General features: G+C 46.5%; 1 protein-coding gene across 3 annotated transcripts in view; it reads right to left on the bottom strand.

The window, feature by feature from the left end:
* Nucleotides 1-420: 420 nt before the first annotated feature.
* INO80 (INO80 complex ATPase subunit) overlaps nucleotides 421-20,355 on the bottom strand; it is a 136,729-nt gene continuing 116,794 nt past the window's right edge. The window contains exons 30-36 of one of the 3 annotated variants that reach the window (XM_024134383.3): nucleotides 10,699-10,857; nucleotides 9,961-10,063; nucleotides 9,061-9,149; nucleotides 6,789-6,944; nucleotides 6,325-6,484; nucleotides 5,068-5,283; nucleotides 421-2,615 (exon numbers count right to left, since the gene is read on the bottom strand). In XM_024134383.3, the coding sequence (XP_023990151.1) occupies nucleotides 2,398-2,615; nucleotides 5,068-5,283; nucleotides 6,325-6,484; nucleotides 6,789-6,944; nucleotides 9,061-9,149; nucleotides 9,961-10,063; nucleotides 10,699-10,857 (1,101 nt within the window). In that variant the 3' untranslated portion in view covers nucleotides 421-2,397. The remainder of the gene's footprint in view (nucleotides 2,616-5,067; nucleotides 5,284-6,324; nucleotides 6,485-6,788; nucleotides 6,945-9,060; nucleotides 9,150-9,960; nucleotides 10,064-10,698; nucleotides 10,858-20,355) is intronic. The other 2 variants (XM_028495459.2, XM_024134386.3) reach the window with 2 other exon arrangements.

Genomic DNA, 20,355 nt, shown 5'->3' with positions numbered 1-20,355 from the left:
TGGCTAATTGGGAAACTGATGCTGGCTTGCTCTGTGTGAGGCCTTGGTCAAGTTTACCAGCAAGAAAAAGAAGACCCAGCATATATGACAGTGCTACTTAAGATCAACAAAATGAAGACAAGGCTCATCACCCTTGTGACGGGGTGAGCAGCAGCTTCTCAGGAGCCAGCCCACCCCGATCAAGGGTATGCAGGGTTAGCCAAGGCTTGGGAGGCCACACAGCCAGCACACTCGGAACAGCACGAACCCTGCTCAAAGGTGACGCAAGAGCATATATGAGTGTTTTATTTAACTCAATCAGAGAAACACTGCCAGTGCAGGCTGGGAACTCATTCTTTTTCCAACTGATCAGAGAGCTAAGTTTTCAAAGCCGGGATGTCTTTGGAATCCCTAGTAACGTATTTCACTGTTTTCCTTCATGATTCTTACAAGTACAGCTAACTTTGATAACACTGAGTTCGTTTCACAGTTCCTTAGTATTTCTGCTGGCTTAACCGATTGACAGTGGGTACTGGAACTGCAAAGGGGGTAGGTTTCTGGGGTTTATATGCACACATTTGCACACACATTACAGTTTTAGAAATTGGGACAATAAAGTTTCTACTAGTTGGGGATTTTATATATTATACACTGCCAGGATAATCTCTCACTTGTGGTTTTTGGGGAAAGAATCCGTCAGTGTTAAGATTACCACTATGTAACTGCCTAACGGTGGACCAGGTCAAGCTGCCTACGCCTAAGTCCTGGAGACAAGGTCTGGAGTCATAAGGAGCCCACACCCTGAGGGCCGTGGCCCTGGCCGGCCAAGCACTTGGTCAAGCCTCCTCTCTGACGGCTGGAGGCGAATTCTTATGCCCAGTTAATGCCCACAGGGCACTCTTGTCACACTGAGCACGTGTCCTGACCACAAGAACGATGACGATGTTGGGGCTCTGCTTCCCCTTCATCCTGCCACACTCCCCCAAGAGCCCTACAGTGCCCCCAAGAAGAGGCAGCTGCAAAGACCACAGACACCTCAGTTTACATAAAATTATCTCACTCCATTTTATTTAAGATTTTTTTTCTCCAGTTAGTAAAAGAAAGATGTGTCTCTCTTTATACATATGTACAAGTTCAGTTATAAAAATAGACAGCACATTCAAAGAGAAAAAAGGCTTGGCATTTTTCTGATTCCCTCTAAATAGCATCTGTACACAGGAGTCTGGGTTTGGGCAGGGGAATCTTAATGATTTAAATTAAATGATTCCCCTACCACTCCTACTCCAAAAAAAGTTGTTTTAAAAATCAATCTATCTAAACTCAATTCCACGATTTTCAGGTGTGCAAATTAGAGGCTGGCCCGCCCAGAAGCACCTGCTCCACCAGGGACATCAGGCTGGGGGCAAGCAGAAACACCACCCATGCCAACACCACCCCTTTGCCTCTCCTGGAGGGAAGCAAGCTCAGGCTGGTGGGGCCGGGCTGAGAGGGTGGGTGCTTAGCCTGCCCTCTCTCCATCCTCTCCAGCTCACTCTGCCATCCCTTCCTTTCTCAGTGCAATACAGACAGTGCATACAGCCAAGCAGGGGGCTGAAGGGCAAGGGTGGGGAGACTGTGCATTCAGGAAGGGCAAGGGGAGCCTGCAAGAGGGGCAGTGAGGATGTCCTGCTGACTGAGGTGGCTCCTGGTCTGTTTACTGGCTTCTGGGAGTCCCGGAGTGGGAGCTGCTGCTACTGTTGCTGGTGGGACCTGAAGGTTCTCTGGTGCGAACCATGCAGGACAGGGGAGGAGATGCTGGGAAAACAACTGCCTCCAGGCATGCTTCCTCTAGCCTTCTGTCATCCTCACAGACCACTACCTTCTTCTGCATTCGCTGCTCTCCTCAACCGTGACACTCTGGCAAATGGGGTTTGGAGACTTGGGGAGTTGCCCACGACTGAGGACGTCACATACATGATTTCCTCCCTTCCTAGCCCCACAGGAAATCACAGCGCTAAGAGAAGTCTCCACTGTGGAAGGCTCTTCAAGGCACTTGCAGAGCCTTTGCAAGGGACATGGCCAGAGCCGAAGAGTGGAATGGGGATGGAGACTGTGTGCCTGAGCATCTAAACAGGGTCTCTGTCAGGCCCTTTCCCAGTATGAGGTTTAAGACTTGCCTAAAAATTCCTTTGAGATGCTGTGGGCCTGACCCGTCCTTGGGCCTTCTTCCTACAGGCAACCCCAGAGCATTCCTCTTGAGACAAAGGTGATCAAAGTGCTCACGCCAACCACCTGCCTGTCTTTCCCTTGCTGCAGCTGGTCGTCGCTGCCCTCTGGCTTGGGATGAAAGATGCTGCACTGGGCAAGCCATCCAAAGACCATCTGCAGGCCAGGACTCTAGCCCCCGGTTCGGTTGAAGGAAGCTGGAGGGCCAGGTGGTTACCGTCCTCCAGAGGGGTTGGTGCCTTTGCCCTGTTTCCGGACCAGGGAGTCTGGGGCTAGGCTGCTGGTCAAGTGGAGGCTCTTGGGAGTCCCAGGAACACTATTTCCTTTGCTCAAAGGGGAGCTCAAGGGAGAAGAGGCGCTTGAAGGTCCAAAGTCAGCAAGGCCAGCAGGCCGAACAAGGGACGTCTGCAGAGGACTGCTGGCGGAGATTCCTGTGGGGAGGGAAAGAGAGGCAAGACGACCGTAAACACCAGTCCTGTCTGAGTGCCTCAGTGCCTGACCTCGGTTGCTGGAGTCTGGACTGGAGATGAGGTCGTGGGGGACCCCCTCCCTGCCACTCTTCTTAGCATATTTGCTTGCTCTTCCTGTCAACTTTTTTTTTCAGTAAGAGAAAAATGATACCTACCCAGCTCTCTCCACATTACCGCATCAACAGGGAGTAAGATATCACCTTGGCACTCAAGGACAGAGCACACATTATATAACATGGGAAAGCCAAGGCTGCAGGATGAGCTGTAACTTACAGGCACTAATGTATTTTCTTACACATTCCTTCTTCCTTTTTAGGACACCACTTGTGATTAGTTGCTCCCCTCTTTATTTTTTTAAAAAATTATTTATTTATTTATTTTTAAATTTTTGGCTGCATTGGGTCTTCGTTGCTATGTGCCAGCTTTCTCTAGTTGCGGCAAGCGGGGGCTACTCTTTGTTGCGGTGCGCAGGCTTCTCACTGCACTGGCTTCTCTTGTTGTGGAGCACGGGCTCTAGTTGCGAGGGCTTCAGTAGTTGCGGCATCTGGGCTAGGTAGTTGTGGCTCGCAGGCTCTAGAGCACAGGCTCAGTAGCTGTGGCTCACGGGCTTAGCTGCTCCGCGACATGTGGGATCTTCCCGGACCAGGGCTCAAACCCATGTCCCCTGCATTGGCAGGTGGATTCTTAACCACTGCGCCACCAAGGAAGTCCCAGCTGCTTCCTTCTTAATTTCAGAAGATGTCCTCTACTCCCCAGTCTGGCCAGAGGACACAAGGCTGCCCACTCTATCCTGTGTCTATACTCATGCAGTTCTCCTTGTGTTGGACGCAGCTACCCCTGCTCTCCAAGCCCTGCCACTTTAAGGACCTGGTTCAAATCTCCCATCTCCAGCGATGGCTTCCTGGGCAACAACTCTTTTGAACATTCCTAAGAATGAATTCTAAGTGCTCAGCAGGCAGACTTGTGTCTCCTCTCATCCACAGTGGAGCTGTGGGTAATGTCCAGATCAGTCCTTTCCCTTGTGTTCCGTTGCCAGTCACCAAGCACTGTCAACTTTTCTTGTAACACTCTACCCCGTTGCCTCCGGGAGAAAGCATGATGAGTGTCATGCTTTGCCCCATCCGTGGGCGAAATCCTGCCATGGCAGCCTTGACCACTGCCATGATTGTTGTTTTCCAAGAGTGTGATGAGCTGGCAAGAGGTTAAAAAACACTGGGGTAGTCTATCATACTTCATATTTGTTGAATGAACAGATATGAAGGCCGCTATCCCTGCAGGAGGAGAAAGGGGAGGTAGCCTAACGCTTACTGAGAACTTTCTATCCAACAATGCCCGTACTTGCTGCAGCAACCCTAAATCCTAAGCCCGCGTTTCCAATGGGGAGAGAGGTCTGTGCATGGTGAGGGTGCCCTTCTCACTGCTCTCAGATGTCCTACATTCCATCGCTACCATTATCCTCCACAGCTCATGGTCACAATAGCTAGCTACTTCCCTTCTCAAACTTCCCAGAGCCCCTGGTCACACACTGGGTAAGCTCTTGCCCAGCAGGTCTTTCCAACCCTGGCTCCCGCAGCTCCTCTTCAGCACAGCCTGACTGACCTGCTCGGTGACCCCCAACATGCCTTGGTCACTGTTAACTCTCTGTCGCCAGTTTAAATCCTTCACCATCCTTCTCTTTCCTTCTGAATTAGCCTGGCAACTTTGGCATCAAATCCACGGTTCCTCCTTCTGATCTACAACCAGAATTAAGGCCTTCCCTCTTCCTTCATTCAGTACATGCATACTGCCTTGTATTGCTGTTAAACAAATTCTATGCCCAGCTTCCCCTTCTCATTTTCATTATACACTCAGGTGTGGGGTCCATGTGTTATACTCCTATGCACACAGCAGGTGTTGTTTTTTTGGTTTTGTTTTGTTTTTGTTTTTTTTTGGCGCCACGCAGCTTGTGGGATCTTAGTTCCCTGACTAGGGATTGAACCTGGGCCCTCGGCAGTGAGAGCACAGTCCTAACCACTGGACCACCAGGGAATTCCCTACAGCAGGTGTTTAACCCTAAGGTGATGGAGCACAAGGCTGGGTAAAAGTTAACTATGCTAGCCTTGACTGCTGAAATGTAATTATTAAAATGTGGGTCCGGGGGAAAAAAAATCAGTTCTCAAAGCAGGAGAAATTCTGTTTAAAATTCAGCTTTCTGTTTTCACAGTTACTTCCACTTTGAAGGCAGTACTATGCTAAGTCACAAGGGCAAGGAGAGAGTCAGGAGCACTCAATGCTGAGACAGAATCCAACATGGGCTTGGGAAGGAGCTTTGGGCCTGGGGGTGTCCTATTTGCTCTACCTGGCAGAATGCTCAATAGACCCTCCAGACTGTCCCCGACCAGAATGGAGCCCGCAGTCCCTGGGGCCTCCGCACCTTTAGACACGTTGTACCCGTATGCAGCATAGGCAGCTGCAGAGGCCGCAGCAGCCCCTGCTTTGGCTCCTGCCATTGCAGCAGCACTGCCTGCGGTGGACTTCCGGCTCCGGCCCTTCCCTGCTCCTTTGGCTGTGCTTCCTGAACCTTTGGGGCGGCCTCGGCTTCGGGCTGAATGACCACGTCCTGCGGCTGGCATTTCCTGAATGGAAATTCCTATGGGAACAAATGGGCCAAGAGGGAAAAACGTTTATTTCTTCATATGTTAACAGAATCTTCTCCTGGACAGGGAAGATGGCTTTCAGGGTGTTTGTTTCAGGACTCCCAGGGAGGTCTACGCCTCAATTTAATGGCTAGAACACAGCGTCACACAGCGTTAGTAAGAACTGTAAATAGCTACAACAGCCTGACACCCCAAGCTGCTTTTCATTCTCTAAGAGTGGTGCCATTACTCCTGAATTTCTTCTTTCAACTAGATCATTACTAAATGAACTCCAGAGACGTGCACCTGTGATTCACCTGCACACTCCAATGTTTTCCTGCCTCGGAGAATCAACTTTTACTCACAAGTTTGTTTTTTTTAAAAAATTAATTAATTTATGTTTTATTTTTGGCTGTGTTAGGTCTTCGTTGCTGCGTGCAGGCTTTCTCTAGTTGCGGCGAGCGGGGACTACTCTTTGTTGCGGTGTGCGGGCTACTCAGTACAGTGGCTTCTCTCGTTGTGGAGCACAGGCTCTAGGCCATGCAGGTTTCAGTAGTTGCTGCACACCGGCTCAGTAGTTGTGGCTCGCGGGCTCCAGAACGCAGGCTCAGTAGTTGTGGCACATGGGCTTAGTTGCTCCGCGGCATACGGGATCTTCCCGGACCAGGGCTCGAACCCGTGTCCCTGCATTGGCAGGCGGATTCTTAACCACTGCGCCACCAGGGAAGTCCCTACTCCCAACACTGGGCCCCACAGAACAAAGTGAGGAAAGGCCTGGAAAAGCTAACTATAATTAAAAACTGGCAAAAATAAGGGTGAAATATGAAAGACAGGAATGGCTAGAAAACAAAGAAGTTTGAAATCTTTATGAAGTTCTTATTTTGCATTCCCTAAACCTTCTCATTCTCCCTTTCACTTGAATCGGCTAATGAAAGAATGAGGCTACAAATTCTTTTTGCTCTACTCCACTCTTCTTTAAAGAAAGTAGAAAACGGCATTATCCTAGAAGGAATCAGGACCTCACCCAAGCTGTATGGGACAGCAGCATCACTTACCGTTCACAGTGTCTGACACGGAGCCCGTTATGGAAGCAGGAGAGTTGGTGGCTCGAGACTGAGGGGCTGAGGAGGCTGGGTCATCCACAATGACCAGCATGTCACTGCTGCTCTCGTCAGGGGGAATAGAGCCGGTGTGCAGCTCACTGCTGATGGAGATCTAGAGGCAAAAGGATCATGATCACCCCCGCTCCTAGCACCCGCAGCCCATGGCCCTCGTGCCTACATCAGGATGTGTTTCTCAGGTATCACCACCATTTGCCTCTCCTGCCTGGCTTCACTCCTGAGAGTCAGACCCCCTGCTTTGGCTCCAAAGAAGGCAGCCTGTCCTCACTTGCTTATCTTCCCATGGATTCCATATGTAACCCCTTCTATGAGGCAGGAGAACTCCTGGAAAAGCAAAGGCTACCAGGTCAGGACACAGTCCCCACTGCTATGATGAAGGCATCTAAAAGGAGCCTCACCTCACTGAAAGGGCTGGGCATGGCTGAGTCCACACTAATGAAGGAGTCATCCCCGTCTGCAGAGAGGTTGGAGTTATCAGCCGAAGGAACAAATGGGATCACTAGGTTCACACCCTCCTTTCTCCTTTTCCCATCCAATTCATCTTCCTTTTTCTTCTGGGAACACACAAATCAAGAAATATGGAAAAAGGATGAGGATAGGCACCAAGAGAAAAGTGGGGTGGGAGAAGAAAGTGATGACAGAAATTTGACTCTTTGTAAACTTCTAAGTTTCATTTTATTCAATTAGCATATTATTAAAGGAAGAAAAAATCCTAAGGAAGGAGGAAAGGGATGGCTTAGTAAGAGTTTATGCATATTCTGGCACAATAATACAGAGTTGAAAGGCCAGTCACACTGAACTGGAGCTGTGCCAAACCTAATCCTCACAGGGCGGGGTGCACGGTCAGCTTCCAGCACAGCCAAGCTGCAGCACTTCTCAGGGGCTGAACTGATGCAGCCCCACAAGAGGGAGGGCCCGTGCTCTTAGTATATTTTCCGCACATCTGTTTTCACTCTGCCTTCTTTTTAAATATGTATAAGGGTTCTTATTACACACAAGGAATACTGAGATGGCTTTTCATTATTTCCTCAATTTACGCTTAAGGATTGAGCGACTAAGCTACACTAAACAGTTCTAGAGCCAAGTTCAGTAGGGCTTTGTCACAGATGAGAGATGTGGAAGCACAGAAAGTGCTTAGAAAATTCTGGGGATCACACCCATCCACCGCACCTAACGGCATTTGTATCTAGACCTATATTAGGGTTAATACGGTATGTCTTTGTGTAGTTTATATTATCACTGGGTATTTATCTGAAACTTCTTATTCAGAGTAGGGATGGCACCTGATGCAAACTCAGTAAACCCTACAATGTCCTGTTGAAGAAAACCACCCTTTCTTCTTTGATATTGTTTCTGAATAGTAGTAAGCAATGGGTTAGAGATTTGCAAGTGGAGTCATAAAAGAGAACCTGAGAACATGGGTAGAAATAGCAGCCCAGACTAGGAAGAACGTGAGCCTTCATTCCTAAGATTTTTTTCAACTCTGTAAATATAGTGAGTACCAAGGGCATCCTTCAGGCTAGAAATAGTTCTGCCTAGCAGAAGGTACAACTGAGGGTGTGGATTGAGCTGGTGTGTCTATCAGAAGATGAACATATAATATATAGACAGGCTCCTAGGCTGCTGACCATCAGGGCCATACAGCCAAAGGGACACGAGGCCCTATACAAGCTTGCAGAAGGGGAAGAAGTGGACCTCCACTTAAAACACAACCAGCTTTAACATGTGACTAGACAACATGCTTCAGACAAACCAAACAGTCCAGGGAAATGATACATGGACAAATGTCTGACTTGAGGGCCCAGAGCTATGGCAATGTCTGAAGTTCAGCACAACCCAAAGGTAAGCCAAACCCACCAGAAGAAATTAGGAGGCACTTTCTGGAAGGTAATAAAATGGTTTCAAACCAACAGCCTTTATTTATTTATTTTTAAATTAATTAACTAATTATTTATTTGTTCAAACCAACAGTCTTTAGGCATGGTAAGTCTGGGAACCTAGTCAGAACTAATGGGCTGACTCCTGAAACAAGAGTAAGTCCTGAAGACCTCATTTCTCACTTACATATCAGTAAAGATCAGGGGTAAGGATTACTAATATACTTTGGTAGAAACAGCAAGACAGGGAGAAATGTAGGGGAACTACAACCCACTTTGCAGCTAGCCTGGTGGGCTCAAGTAGGAAATGTCAGAAGGGAGACAAAAACAGCTCAAATCCTTGGCATGAATTTGAGAAAAAGATGAACAGACTGGCCAACGATTTATTTTTCCAGTAGTAGATGACACTGAATGGTGCACTAGCAGAACTATGGCAGAACGACTGGATCTAATGACCTCTTAGGTCCTTTCTAAGATTCTACGGAATCTAATAATGTAACATCCATCTTACATTTATTAGACTTATGCTTTTGAACAGTCCCAACAAATGGTTTCCATAATTACATGTAACCACAGACACATGTAATTATGTCTGTGTGGGGAGTACAGTTCTACCAAGGCTGCATTTTTCCTGCTTGATTCTCTATCAGGACAGAACTGCTGTACAGCACACGTAGATGGAGCTGGACACCAACCAGTAACCAAGACGACAAGCCTGTACCCTGAAGCCTCTTCTGTAAGGACCACTCTGCACCCCCATCAGTCCCTGTCCACCACCCCAAACTTGACATACCTTCTCTGCGTATTTTTCCCGCTTGCGCTTGCGCTCTTTAACTCGGTTGGTTTCCTCCTGCTGCCGTTTCTCTTCTTGTCGGAGTCTCACTGTCAAGAAAATTTTAAAAAGATCTGATGAAGTACCTGCGGCAATCCTAATCCTCATTCTCTGAAATTAAGGTGGCCATATTCTTTTATATTTATGATTGAAGGTATGACTTCTATCCATCTAAGGCAGATAACTGGTGGTTTTCTAACTTGGAGAACGAACAGAGTTCCTTGGATTCTTAACAGTTTTGGGGTTCAAACCATGATTCAGTGATACTGTCATGGGCCTTTCCTTGCCTTTTATTCTTTTTCCTTTTCTTTTCAGCCTTTTAATATCTCTGCATTGCACAGAGTCCTGAAAGGTTTTAGAAGGTGGTGGCAAATGTGAGCCCCATAAGAAAGGCGCTTCATCACATTTTCTGATGTGATGCTGTCGAAGTCCTCAGAGGTTTACAAGGTAAGTCTGAAACTCAAACCCATTGTTCTCAAAAGCCAGAAGTACTGGGAGAAGCGTTTGTATGTTACATACAGCAGTGTGCTTTTCCAACTTTTCCATAAAAAACATTTCTCTGGATAGAACAGAGTAAATTCATTACTGCTGAGGAGTCAAGGGATATAGCCTTCCTGGTACACATTTATTTGAAGTCATATTACTCTAACAATACACACGAATTTTTCCTTCTACTCCATAATACATCCTTCTTTGGGTTTTAATATAAAATATTAACCAAAAAATGTTTCTCCCCAGACAGTCTTTGGCTTTGCCTCCCCCTGGCACAGTCAAGGGCGCCTTCCATTTCCAGAAGTGTGGGGCTAAAGAAATATCTCTGTAAGGAGGAGAGAGCATTAATAAGAGGTCTAGAGTACATACATTTCTTCTCTAATTCTTCATCGTCTAGAAGAAGGCTAACCACCTCTTTGGGTTTCAAGGTATCCGGTTTGAAGTTTCCACCAGAAATCACCATCCGCTGAATCTATATCAAAGCAGATCAAAACCCACCACTATCAGGCATCCATTCCCTTATGGCAAATATTCAGAAAGAAAGAAACATCTTTCTTAATCTGTTCTTCTGGTGAGGCCCCTGGATTTCCTACTTTTTCATTCGTGTGACTGGCTCATCCAGGTCATTTGTCCAACAGAAAGGACAATGAGAACTTCTTTGTTTGCAACTATTAATTGATAGCTATAAGGTCCAATAATAATGAATCAAGAAGGAAAAGAACCCAAAATGATCATTTCTTTAGAAACCAGCAAATTTGTCACACAACTCAGAGGCCGATCACACCGAGAGTACTAGGGCGAGAGCAAACGCCATTCCTTCTTCCCCTGAATGTGAAACCATGTCAAACAGGAAGGCCACGACTGGGGGTCTTCTTCACATGAACAACAGCTGAATGTAGGTTGTAGACACCATTCTGGTAGAAAAGGAGTAAGGAATGGCCAGGGCAGTAGACTGCTTTTGTACGGGACCTCATTTTATTTTCTATTCACAAGAAATTTTAGTGCTTTCATGACCAACGAAAGCCAAGAGAGTCTTAGTCTTAGTCCAGTCAATGTGGCTGGACTATTTTCTCTACCAGCACAATACTTCCTTTGCCTTCTGCTTACCTCACTCTTCTCCTTGGCTCGCTGCAGAATGCGTTCTTCAATGGTGCCCTTACAGATGAGTCGGTACACGGTAACTTGCTTTGTCTGCCCCAAGCGGTGGGCCCTGTCCATGGCCTGCTGGTCCACAGTGGGGTTCCAATCGCTATCATAAAAAATCACCTGCATAGGCAGGACAAGAATACAGCAAAGATGAGGCACTCTCAGGGCAACACCAGGAATTCTGACAGCAACCCAGCCACTCATCTATTTCAATAGTCTGATGCCAGATTTTTTTCTACGATATAAAGATGAACAGGTATCTACTCATAAAACCAAGCTATTCCCTCATCTGCCTTGGGCAAAAGAGACATACTCTGAGCGTTTTTCAGGGTTTTCATTTAAAAAGAGGGAGTGGCAACAATATTAATAGTTAACACTCAGGGCTTACTATTTGCCAGTCATTGTACTAGGTGCTTTATGTGTATTAACTCATTTAAATCCCACTACCACTATGATTTAGGTACTATTAAAAAACCCCTTTTTATAGATGAGGAAACTGAGACACAGAGGAATAAGAGATTTTGTCCAAGATCACACCGCCTAAATAAGCAGTGGGCCTGGGATGTGAGGGATGTGAAAGCCTTCTCTTTAACCCTAGGCCTACCTTGTAAGAGACAGACATGGCTTTCCTGGCATTCTCAGGTTCCCATTAACAGGGTCATTTCCTGTCTCTTGAATTCCAGGCAAGAAATGTTTAAAGGGTTCTCTGGAAGTTACTTCTAGTTTGCTAAACAGCAAACACAAACAACAACAAAATGTACTCCCCCCTCCCTTGCCCCACCAGTGATCCTAAAACCAACAGACTCCTGGGTCCTCAGCCCTGAGGCTACTATCAATACAGTAGACCTCCTAAAAGAAAGCCAGTTCAAAATGACCCTCATCTCTCATGCGTCCTCCTGTACATTCAACCAAGTCACCAAATCCAGCCAGTGCTTCTTCAGAAACAAACCTATCCTTTCTACAGTCCACTGTCCTCCTTGACTAGGCCCTCACCACCTACGTCTGGCTCACTAATGTTTCTAGACCAGCAGGCTTCTGAGATCTGTCTCTTTCTTCTTCAGTCTGCTTTGGGTACCACTGGAGACCACTCCATCTCTCTGTCGATTATGCTGTTACACACCAAGTCCAAAGTCCCCTCAATAATCAGGTCCTGCTATACTAAGACAACTTCATTTTTATTCTTTCCTAATATAAAAGCACCCCTTCCCTTTTGTCAGATAGGTCTCTTCGGTATCCCTCACTTATATTACGTTTGTTTGTACTACTTCTTGCTTAAGCTGATTTTCTGACTAACAATCAATCCTTCAACTCTTCTCTGTTGGTTAGGTTCAGTTTAAGCTTCACCACTTTCAGGAAGACCTCTCTGATTTCTCTTGCCTGTAACAACGTCTCCTTTTCCTATTCCTCATGAATTCCTATTAGAAGTAACACCGGCTGAAATCTTTTGAGCACTTAAAACAGATGTGCATACATATCTCACTAAATTTTCAAAAAAACCTTATATATTTTCTTCATCTTATAAATTAGGAAGACACTGGCCTGAGTTCACAATCCTAATAGTCTCCTTCAGCAACGTGCACTATTAGCAAAATGTTGCATCACCTATCCTGGTCCAAGTTCCCACTTAACTGCTACCTTCTAAAGGTGTCCAATTGTTTCGTGCGTAATACATATATATATTTTTTAAATTTATTTTTTGGCTGTGTTGGATCTTTGTTGCTGCACGCGGACTTTCTCTAGTTGCAGCGAGTGGGGGCTACTCTTTGTTTAGGTGCGCGGGCTTCTCATTGTGGTGGCTTCTCTTGTTGCGGAGCACGGGCTCTAGGAGCGTGGGCTTCGGTAGTTGTGCCTCGCCGGCTCAATAGTTGTGGCCCACGGGCTTAGTTGCTCCGCGGCATGTGGGATCTTCCCGGACCAGGGATCAAACCCATGTCCCCTGCGTGGGCAGGCAGATTCTTAACAACTGCGCCACCAGGCAAGCCCCGTATTACATTAAAAAAAAATCTTCCTGTCTAGTCTTATTTGAGGACAGACACTATCCACCAGTACAAAGCAGAATTCTACAAATATTAGTCAATTGATCTAGAATCTCTAAGGTGTGATCAAAACTAGACAGAGCCTTAAAATGTAGGCTGAAGAGTGATTCATTTCTCTTGACACTGTTCCTCTAGATGCTTTTTCCCTTGCATAACACCATTCCTAAGTAATTTATTTTCTCATTTAAAAATGGAAGCAATTCTTCTGCCATTTTCTGCAGAATTCGCTTGAGGTAAAGATGGATAAAAGGCATCAGCATTTTCAATGCTCTTGCCTCTACTAATAAGGACCCCCACTGGCTCTTTCTTCTGGCACTCCTTTTGTCTTGCTTTCATATGAGGTATAATCCCTCAGTTTTTCTAGTATAGGTTAGAATCCTTAAGGAAAAAATTACAAACTGCCTGCCAAAGAAAGAAAATCATTATGAAAGCTTATTGTTAATCCACAGTGTCCACAGATCTAGGATTTGGAAGTACACAATGTTTGTCACTTGTAAAGGAGTTTAGCCACAGGATATTCTGGAGTTTCAACAGGATATGCAAAATTTTGGAAAATTCAGTTTAAACTTTCAGGGAGAACAAAGGAAGAAAAGACAGAGTTAATGAAAATGAGACCTCTGGACTTCCCTGGTGGCGCAGTGGATCCCGGGAAGATCCCACATGCCGTGGAGCAACTAAGCCCATACGCCACAACTACTGAGCCTGCGCTCTGGAGTCCGCAAGCCACAACTACTGAGCTCACATGCCAAAACTACTGAAGCCCGTGCACCTAGAGCCTGTGCTCTGCAACAAGAGAAGCCCCCTCTTGCCACAACTAGTGAAAGCCTTTGCACAGCAACGAGGACCCAATGCAGCCAAAAATAAAATTAATCTTTAAAAAAAAAAAAAGAAAAGAAAATGAGACCTCCAACTGGACTGGGGGGGGGAGGGTCATTATTTGCCCAACATACCTAACATGACCTACATATGTGTAAAATGAGAGTTGATGTCACACTCCAAAGATAGTACCTTAGTAGTCCAAGCCTAAGGCAATGGTTCAGCATGAATTCATAATGGGGACTCCTATATTATGAATCATTTCATAGGTGTTTCCTCCATATTTACATTTTTTTCCTGGAAGTCTCAGTGGCAACCAAACCTGATTCAACTTGGGTTCTTTTGAGATCATAAACAATAAGATTAAAGCCTAAGAGATAGGCCTGCAATTTAACTTTAAAGTCCTCCCTTCCCCCAATTTAGTGGCTATGTATCATTCAAATGGATTAAAAGAGGTGAGGAACTGGGGAGAGAGACTAAAATAAGATTCTACTTAGCCCTATCCAATAAGCTATTGATGTTTAAAAAAAAAAAAGAAAGATTCTACTTAGAAAAAGACCCAGGGAAAAAGAATATGAAATATGTGTAAGCTAGTGGGTTAAGACATGAACAGAGAGAACTAAAAACCAAGTTCGATGTATGGTTATTATCTAACTTGACAATAAAATGAACACTGAATCAACTATGACATAAACTCAGGGAGAGGGAGTCAGGGGAGACCATGTCCATTAGAATAGGACAGAGATGACATCTTTGTTTATGGAGCTCAGTGAGACATTCTAGAGAAAACATTAAAGAACTACAACAGCTGACTTAACTAGGAAAGATTAAAGCTAGTCAGTCCACAATGTGCGGCCCAACAATGACTAAGGGGAAATATATTACTTTTCAGCACCTTTATGAAGTTGTAAACACCAAGCTGGGCGGGCATTGGGAGGCGAAGCAAGGGAAGAAGGTGAGAACTGAGATGGGGTGGAGGCGCCTGGCTATACAGGTCAATGAGAGGGAGTTTCAGGGGATGAGGGAGTGAAATGGAAAACAGGAAAATTTAGAGGAACAACTGGAAAAAGCTGACCAACACTTGGAGGGTGGAACTCACTCTTTTTCCCCCCCGTTCTTCTTTTTTCCCCCCAAGAGAACGGGTGGAAGTTCAGTTCCTTGGGAGGGCTGAAAGCTGCCCCATGTTGTCTCACAGGACCTAAGACTTCTCACACTGTTACTAAGGGACAAAAGCTCTTCAATCTCTCTCTACACATAAACATTTAAAACAGATCTGACACAAACAAAACCAACAGTGCAGTTTATAACAAGTGCTCACTAAACAATGTCAAATGCAAAGAGATCCCTACTCCAAGAAGAATACACAAAGAACAACACAGGCAGTGAAGGGCAGTTGCCATTAATTTCATGCTAAAATCATGTTTTTACTAACAGAGTGAGACAGATAGAATACCAATGTTTACAAATACACGTTTATAAATGCACCCTCAATCATAAAACATTAAGTTTTTCCTGACATTTTAGGCAGACTAACCTCTTCCTTGTCCATAAATGGTTCTGGGGATCTTCCAAAGCTGAACAAATCTCAGGACAAAGGAAAAATGCCAGGCAAGCAATTAAGCTTATTGTTTCTCTAATAATACACACACAGCAAGTATAACTTAACTCCACACAAAGCTTTACCTAGCAACTCATTTAAATCTTTTATTTACTTATTTTTGGCTACATTGGGTCTTCGCTGCTGTGCACCTTCTCTAGTTGCGGTGAGCGGGGGCTACTCTGTTGTGGTGCACAGGCTTCTCATTGCGGTATCTTCTCTTGTTGCAGTGCGCAGGCTTCAGTAATTGTGGCGTGCGGGCTTCAGTAGTTGTGGCACACGGGCTCTAGAGCACAGGCTCAGTAGTTGTGGCGCACGGACGTAGTTGCTCCACGGCATGTGGGATCTTCCCGGACCAGGGCTCGAACCCGTGTCTCTTGCATTGGCAGCCGGATTCTTAACCACTGTGCCACCAGGGAAGCCCACTCATTTCAATCCTGTGGTCTCATTTTTTTCTGAGTATTCCAGGAGGTTCTAATTTTCTCTAATAATACACACACAGCAAGTATAACTTAACTCCACACAAAGCTTTACCTAGCAACTCATTTAAATCTTTTATTTACTTATTTTTGGCTACATTGGGTCTTCGCTGCTGTGCACCGGCTTTCTCTAGTTGCGGTGAGCGGGGGCTACTCTGTTGTGGTGCACAGGCTTCTCATTGCGGTATCTTCTCTTGTTGCAGTGCGCAGGCTTCAGTAATTGTGGCGTGCGGGCTTCAGTAGTTGTGGCACACGGGATCTAGAGCACAGGCTCAGTAGTTGTGGCGCACGGACGTAGTTGCTCCACGGCATGTGGGATCTTCCCGGACCAGGGCTCGAACCCGTGTCTCTTGCATTGGCAGCCGGATTCTTAACCACTGTGCCACCAGGGAAGCCCACTCATTTCAATCCTGTGGTCTCATTTTTTTCTGAGTATTCCAGGAGGTTCTAATTTATGAGTCCCTCAGCCCTCCCCTCAAAATTAAATGTAAATTATTTTGGAATTGGGGACTCAGAATATTCAGAGTCTCTCTCTATGCCCCAGGATATAAAGAGAATTCCTACTTCTACTCCTCTAGCTATGGGGTTGGGGGCCTACTCTGGTTCTTTCTGACAGGAGCAGCTTACCTGCATAAGGCAAACTGTGAAAACCAGAAGCATGATGCAGATCTGCCCCCCTCAAACCTGCTTATTTTTTGGCCATTCAAATGGATGACTAGGCGAACTATTCCTTAAGAAACCATAGGCCAAACCTGACATAGGCAGGCTGAGAAGAAGGGAAAGATATTTTAATCAAATGAACCAATGCTAGGCCTCCCCAGGTGACCTCATCCAGCTTCATGGCCTTAAATGTTATCTATGACCTGATGATTCCAAAATACATCTTAAGCCTCAAATTTTCTCGTAAATTCCACACTCTACCACCTGGGTGACAATGCCACTTAATGTCTGGTTAAGAGTCTTGAACTTAACAAACCCCAAACCAAACTCTTGATTTCCCCTCTCAAACCCGTTCCTCCCCACACCTTCCCCTTAACCAGTAGTTGGTATCTCCATCATTCCAGTTGCTCAGGTTGGACACCTTGGAATTCTCCTTGATCCACATGATCCACATCCAATCTAGTAGTAAATCCCATTGGCTGTGCCTTCAAAATACATGCAGATTTCAATTATTTCTCATCACCTCCACTGCTTCAATCCTTGTCCACGTCACCATCGTCTTGTGTCTAATTCCTAACTGAACTTCCTGCTTCTACTTCTCTCCCTATAGTCTTCTCCACCCCACCCCCCTGAAGCCAGAAGGACACATTTAAGCTCAAGCTAAAGTTCTTCCTCTGTTCAAGTTCTTCCAGTAGCCTCCCACCTCAAAATCCTAACCATGGCCTATTAAGCCCCACATAATCTGCTTCTGCCACTCATTTTATACCACTCTGCCCTCATTCATTCTGTTACACCTACAAAGGGCTTGCTTCGTTGTTGATTATGCCAAGGATGTTCTCACCTCAGGGCTTTGTTCTGTACTTATCTCCCTTCCCTGGAATGCTATTCTTTTCTGCCAGATGCATAACTGGCTTGCTTTTCTCACTTTCTTCAGATCTTGGTTCAAATGTCACCTTATCAGAGAGGCTTTACCAGCCCATATAAAACAGCAACCCCTGACCCTGAACTGGGTTTTGAAAAACAATCAGAAGCTTACCAGGTGGAAGAAGACAAAGTGCCCAGGACAAAGATCTATGATGAGGGAACTGTTAATGTAACATTATGATACAGTATGGTGGGTTCAGGAAACAAGTCAATCGTTATTACCAGAACATAAATTTTTTTGTTTTTTTCCTTGAAAAAGGACGTCTTTGTTTCTGGACAGTGCACGCTTTTCTTTAATGATTAAAGCACATGTATAATGTATGTTTGAGGCCACAAAACAGGCTGTTGTAGTTAGCACAGAAATCATGTCAGAGCCAGAATGATTTCCCTGTACCCTAATATGGGAACACTTCTTTCATCCCATCCATCCGTCCATCCATCCATCCATCCATCCATCCACTGGACCACTGGAAGTCAGAGGCCACAGGTCCTTCAGAGAGCACCAGACACAGCTTTCACCTGTACCTGCCAAGCGCCAAAGGGTGCTCCGGATCCCTAGAGCCTAACAGACCCAACCCTTAGCAAACCTGCTAGTCATTGTGAAGTCAGCCCCCCACCCCACCCGCAGCCCACCCCCAGCCTGTGCCCTGCGCTCACGCAATTGGAGGGCTGGCTTCAACTCCGGTGAGCTGGTTTGGGACTGGAAAGGAGGGAGAGAACAGAGGGAGATGGTGGGAAGTAGGGAGGGTGTGCCAGCCTTCCCCTCCTCAGGTTACTGACGTCCCGGATCTCAGGGTCTATGTCGCCGTCTTTGACCCACTGATCCCACACTGATGGCTGGACCTGGTGGCAAGACGCCAAGTGGACCCAAATCCGGATCTAGGTGAGAGGTGATGGACTTCATCGTATGGAGAAAGGGGGTGTGGGTTGGAATCTGGTACCTGGTCAGGAGGCGAGTGGCAATGAAGATCCCCGAGTCCCCCCTCAAAATGATGGTCACGTCGCCGGGAAATCCACTGACCCCGAGAGAGAGAAGTACCTCCCCTAGACATGGACAGAGGCGGCCCATGCCCTGGCGCCACACTGGGCGGGTTCTCACTCTCCCAGTGCCTTGCAGGCAACTGTTGAAAGCCCCTTCTTTTCACCATTCTTCCACGCTAGGCCCCCAACCTCTCCCCGCCTCTGGAACATAAATTTTGGAAGGAGCAGTAGTCTGGCAATTAGGCTGGAAAGGGAGACAAAGGCCACAAAATGAAGGGCCTTGTATGTGTAAAAGAGCTTATACTTTATCTTGTAGATGACAGAGACTCCCTGAAGAGTTTTAAGCCAGGGAGTAGCATGGTTAATGAAGAAGGGTATAAAAACTAACAGAGGAGGTATGGGGCTAGGGACTGAGACTGGAGTCCAAAGGATCAGCTAGCAGAAAGTGATGAATCTTGTACTCACATTAAGAGTAAGACTAATTGGGCCCACTGCTGCCACCTCCTAGGCAGCTGTCAGAGAGTCCCCTTTAACCTGGGAGAGAACTTTCACTTTGCTGAATTGAATCTGTGTCTGGGTCAGTTCCTACGTGATCCTCCCTCTATTTCAAATATGCATTGGCGGGACTTCCCTGGTGGCGCAGTGGTTAAGAATCCACCTGCCAATGCAGGGGACACGGTTTCGATCCTCGGTCCAGGAAGATTCCACATGCCGCGGAGCAACTAAGCCCGTGTGCCACAACTACTGAGCCTGAGCTCTAGAACCCACGAGCCACAATTACTGAGCCCACGTACCGCAACTACTGAAGCCTGCACACCTAGAGCCCGTGCTCTGCAACAAGAGAAGCCAGAGCAATGAGAAGCCCGTGCACCACAATGAAGAGTAGCCCTTGCTCGCCGCAACTAGGGAAAGCCCGCACGCATCAACGAAGACTCAACGCAGCCAAAAAACAAAACAAAACAAAAAATATGCATTGGCTTCACTCAGCTGGAGCAAAGCTTGGGATGTGGAGGGGGGTGCCGTGGGGCCTTCCAGACTAGGTAAGTGTAATGACTGAGACCACCCACATGCTAAACAGTGTCTCAAGACCCCTCCAGGAACCAAATAACTTGTCCTCCAATCTGTGCCCAACTTCCCCCATCGGTCACCTCTTGGTATGAGGGAAGCACCCTGGTGTGGCAGGACTACCAGTCTTCACTCCTGGATTCACGTCCTAGCTTGATCACCACCTGCCTGGCGTTCTCACACAGGTACCTGGGCCTCTCTAAGGATAACTGTGGTTGCGATGTTGAGACAAAGGCTTCCCGGGGTTGGGGGAGGAGAGGAGGGGAAGCAGGAGACCCAGAGATAAACTCAGGCCCAGTTCCTGGGGGCCGTGCAGAGACACAGGAGAGGCATATCAACCAACCCTGGAGGGGAAGAAAGGTGCCAGAGAAGAAGCTACTGCCCCCTGGGAAGCCCCTTAGAGTTTCCACCCCTCTTCCAGCCATGCCTCCAGGACACAGCAGGGCTGAACCAGTGCAAGGCTGGAGTATTTCTTCCCCAATCGGCTCTCTTCCTCCTCTGAGGCTCCCAATCCCCAACTCTGGCCCTTCAATCCACATCATGTGTGAATTTGTTTTCACCCGCCCTGGGAATCCAGAGCCTTCCCTGGACTCCCATCCCCAGCTTTCCCATAGCAGCAGAGCTGAGCACAGAGCCAGGCAGACAAGGCCTAGGGGAAAGGAGGGGTATTTGGGGCCCAATATAAATAATGAAGTCCTGGACCTGGCTCTCTCATTTGGGGCTACAAGGGTCACAGGATCCCTGAGGGCTATTAATGTGCAGGCACTGGGGTCACATGTTTCTAAGTAATATTTCACAACCATGAGAGAAGGAAGGATTATTACATTCATTTTATTGAGGACGAAACTATGGTTTAGAGCAGTCAAGCAACTGTTTCACATAGTGAACAGCAGAGCTGGGATTCAAACCCAGGTCTCATTTCTCTAATTTGAAGAAACCCAAAAACTATGGAATCTGCCCTCTATCACCCACAAACTGACAACCAAAATAATTCATCAAAAAAAAAAAAAAAAAAGAGTATGACTAACTGGGACAGGATGCTTGAAAACTAGAGCAGAGA

Source organism: Physeter macrocephalus, chromosome 11, assembly GCF_002837175.3.
Source record: "Physeter macrocephalus isolate SW-GA chromosome 11, ASM283717v5, whole genome shotgun sequence".
Lineage (NCBI taxonomy): Eukaryota > Metazoa > Chordata > Mammalia > Artiodactyla > Physeteridae > Physeter > Physeter macrocephalus.
Note: the sequence above shows the minus strand (reverse complement) of the source record. Positions and strands in the feature narration are given on the sequence as shown.